The 4,184-nt window shown below is 40.6% G+C and overlaps 1 protein-coding gene across 3 annotated transcripts in view; it reads left to right on the forward strand.

The window, feature by feature from the left end:
• LOC107392408 (G patch domain-containing protein 2-like) overlaps positions 1-2,948 on the forward strand; it is a 27,420-nt gene extending 24,472 nt beyond the window's left edge. For all 3 annotated transcript variants that reach the window (XM_015970195.3, XM_015970197.3, XM_070546650.1), the window contains exon 10: positions 2,702-2,948. In XM_015970195.3, coding sequence (XP_015825681.3) covers positions 2,702-2,829 — 128 coding nt within the window. In that variant the 3' untranslated portion in view covers positions 2,830-2,948. The remainder of the gene's footprint in view (positions 1-2,701) is intronic.
• The last annotated feature ends 1,236 nt before the right edge of the window (positions 2,949-4,184 follow it).

The raw sequence follows: 4,184 nt of genomic DNA on the forward strand, positions 1-4,184 counted from the left end.
AGAGCATCTCATAAGAGCTTATTAAGATGGTAAGGTGGTTCCATTCAACTTCCCATTATCACCTGCTATAAATACTGTAGCTCTCCTTCTGACAGAGAACCTTTGCATTCGAGCTTCTTTACTGACCTTGATGTAAAACTACTTGATTGCATGTGTTAGTTTTTTAAATCACCTGCTTTTGTTTTTTTACACAATTTTTACAAACTCATAAATATATTCATGAATATTTGTATGGCTAAAAGGCTGCTTTTGTGACTGTTAATAATAATAATAATAATAATAATAATAGTGCAATAATTATTAGCATATATTTAAACAAAACCACAGTTTTATGTTTTATTTGTCTATATCTTTATATTCACTGTATTTTTCACTTTATTTTGTGTTATTGTGTGCTGTTGTAACCATTTAAGATCGATAAAGTCCTACCTTAATAATAATTATTCATGTAAATCCTTTCAATCAAAGTGCATTTCAAGTAAAACTAATCCTAGAGACCAAAGATAAAGCTGTCTGTCTCAGCCCGCTGGGTGGTTTTCAGTTTTTCTCCGTTCAAAATGGCCAAAGATAAACGTAGTCTTTGTTTACAAGCTGTGAGCTCACGGCATTGTCAACTCTGCATCGGTATTTTGACTTCGATACAGGTCAGCGAGAAGCTCCAGAGTTGCTTCAAGTACTGAAGCCAGTAACCAGGAGCGATACAGAAGTTATTACTTGTACCCCTAAAGCCAAATTCATACTTCTCCGTCAGCTCCAAAAGGGAGAGACACGCACGGATGGACGAAGACGATTTGCCCTCATACTTCTCCGTCTCTTGGGGAGTGTTGCAAAGCAATTTCCCACCAGGACAACGGAGGGCGTAGCGTATTTCCGTGGTATCCTGTTATGTATCCGGTCCAAGTTAAGTGTGTTTATGTTGTGTTTTTTGTATTTAAGAGACTTTTTAAGAGGGACAAATTTGTCCCTCATTCTCCTCCACCTCTTCATGCGCTCGCCACCTCTAAACCCATGTTTCCCGTCATTTCCCTCCACGAATAAAACGCTTGCTGCGTATCTTTTCACTCATCCAGTCACGGGGGAATAAAACGTTCACATTTTAACATTTTTTCCTTGAGGTATTCTTCAAGCTTCTCTGTGTCTTCCGCTAGATATCCTCGGCTCTCTTTATGTTTTTGAGGACGCAGTGGCGGCGCTGTCGACGACAGCAGCGTCCTGACCAGTGACAAGGTTGCGTTCTCCGTCTCAACGAACGGATGTTTAGAAAAGAGAGCTCCACTCCGTCCATCCTCGCGAGCCTGTCGGAGAGCCCTCGAAGGCACGGATAATGATGTTGCGTGCGTCTGTCCCGACGCAGACTGAGAAGTATAAATTAGGCTTAAGAAGCCACGGCACTCTAATATCAGGTAAAGAAGGCTAAAGGCTAAGGTTGAGCTAACAATGCTAATGATGAATTAGAAGAACATTGTCTGTTCTAAAAAATCTCGAGCTACTTTTTCAAACATGAACAATTCAATATAATAGTTTCATGTATTTATCCACATAACTTAAATGTAGAATGTAGAATGTTCTGGTTCTGAGCCGTAACTGGCAACAGCCATGAAACTTACCGAACCGTCACACTACCGAGCGTTACGTTTTGTTTAGAAAAATGGACCGCAGTACCCACATTTGACCACAGGGTGTCCTTCTTACTTCATTCTTTTTTCCATATTGCACCTTTAACAATGTTTCGCCTGGAAGTGATATGTCATTATGTATAATAATATATACTGTATATTATAAAGTTTGTTACTTTTCATATGCTTTTTACTTTATATATATTTTTAATATCTTTATCTATCTGAAAATGTGTATAAAATGCCAGCGGCAATTAGTCATTTACTTTGGATTTAAGCCTCTTTCTTTTTTTCTATTGTCCTGATTTTAACCTTGATATTGGAGTGGAGTTGCTATGTGGTACACCTTGTGCACGTGAAAGCACTCAAACTAATGTTCCCTGCTGTTTCTTTGTATCTGTCAAACATGAAAACTCCTGAATTTTGATCAAGTCCTTTTGCCTATGTTTAACCTGAGTGTTTGGGCTGGACCTCAGCAACGGTTAGTCATCATTCCCTCAAGAAATATTAATCAATTATCCTGCCTGCCGGATCAGTTTGGGGAAGAAGTCATCTGGAAAGAGGCACAAGCAGATATATCGGGAACGAGCTAAAGCACATGCCGCTGAATGCTGTAATACCTAATCCTTTGAGACAGCCCAGAGCCACAATGTCACTTCTAGTTCCCTTGTTCTCTGCCTGGAAAGTGTCTAGTGTGACCACCACTAACTTTTTGGGGGCGATCTGGGATGATTTATTTCTAAAATTGAAGTAGGAAAAGTAAGAAGGCATGTCAAAGAGTGATATTATTTTCAGTGAAAATCAGCCAACAAGTAAAAAAAAAAGATTTTCCCTTTATTTGTCATGTTCATTAAACTTGGAGCTGAATAGGATCTGGCTCTCTTGTCTTTAATCCCATTAATATTTAACTTGGAAAAAATGTGATTCATAGTTTGATTTTAGCTTATCTAAATCAGTGATCATAGGAACCTGAACTGCTTTTTAACTCAGATTGCTTAAAATAGGAAGTAAAGTCGGATTCCTGCGAGCGTCTTTTGAATTTTCTCCAATATTGATGCACGACTTCCTTTGCTTTTTGTAAACAGAGCCCCAGATTGAAGAGTCGAAAGAAGGAGCCAGTAACACATCATGCCTAGAAGTGGGACCGCGAGCACCCCAGTTTTCTTCTGGTGCTCAGCCTGAGAGTTCATCTTTACTCCACGAGGACACTTGAACGGAGCTCAACAGAGAGAGACAGAAAAAGAAAACTATTGTGCCGGGGATTTCAGGAAAAGAAGGAACTATTATTGCTGCACAAACTTTACAACAAAGAAATAAAAATTACAAAGCACATCATTAGTCTTCAAATCAGCATGTTCCTGCTTGATCCAGCCCTTCCAGGTAGTATATTAAGCATGGCAAATGTTAATGCAATCAAGCCTTGTTAAGCCCTTCGCCATCTCCTCAAAGAAGAAGTCAGCTTCAAGTGGCTTCTCGTCTGACTCTAGACTTTGCTTCTTCCCCCTGTTCCCACACGAAGTCTCCAGGCCACCTGCTACTGCAAAGTCCAATTATTATGCCCACTCTAGTAGTGCAGCACTTGTCAGCAGGAACCTTGGAAGCATGGTCAGTTGAGGCTCAGTGGTCCGGGCGGGGGGAGAGTCTGCTCTACTTCAGGGCGGCCAACAATGGCTGTAAGAACATCACAATGTTTGGCTACCACATGCTGTTGTGGGGTTACGAGAGGCGACCACCGGTGGCGAGCCACACAAAGTACAGATCTCCTATTAGCATGGATTTGAAAAGCTACAGTTGCTACAAAGGTGCTCATTAGCACAACACAAGGGGAGTGTAGTCACGGTCCTCGGAGGGCTGCCTCTGTTCTCATCAGGTTACTTTCTATATTCGAATTTCCCCAAACGTGTTTAAAGTTCAAGGCTAGCTGCAAGTCTGTTTGAAAAGGCTGTTTTTCTGCGATGGATGAGTTGCTTTTAGAGCGGTGCAGTGGACGAGTGGAAGCTAGCAGACAGAGGAGCTTTTAGGAAACAAACCCTTGGGGTATCCAGTTCCCCAGTGCTCCCACCATCAGATGCATTAAAGGATCAATGCAGCATACAGTCAGATCAAACACAGCAGTCTGAGCCAAGCTAGTAAACAAGCAGGTTTCCCAGAAAAAAATAATGCACCCGTTTACAGTGATGTAAACATGCGCGTCCTCTCGGTGAGAACATTTGTAGCCCGTGTTGCACCTGCAAACTAATTCTGTTGAAAACAGCCTGCAGAAAGTATTTCTTCCTCATAAAATCCCCCAAAATTTTACATCAAAGGTAACAAATATGCACTTTATTTAACAAGAGAACGCCACATGTCTTTTCAACATTTTAAAGCCTTTTTTAAGAGAAGAATCTCATTTAATAAAATGAGATTTGACAATTAATATGAGTTGTACGTCTGCAATAATCCGCGTGAGAAGGATTTATGTGATCATGTTTTAGAGGGATGACATTTATAAATGCTGTGTGTGCACACTAGTCTAAATGGATGCTTCACACAAGACATGCTGCCACAGAAATCAGTCAAAGTGTTCAG

This window comes from Nothobranchius furzeri, chromosome 18, assembly GCF_043380555.1.
Source record: "Nothobranchius furzeri strain GRZ-AD chromosome 18, NfurGRZ-RIMD1, whole genome shotgun sequence".
NCBI lineage: Eukaryota > Metazoa > Chordata > Actinopteri > Cyprinodontiformes > Nothobranchiidae > Nothobranchius > Nothobranchius furzeri.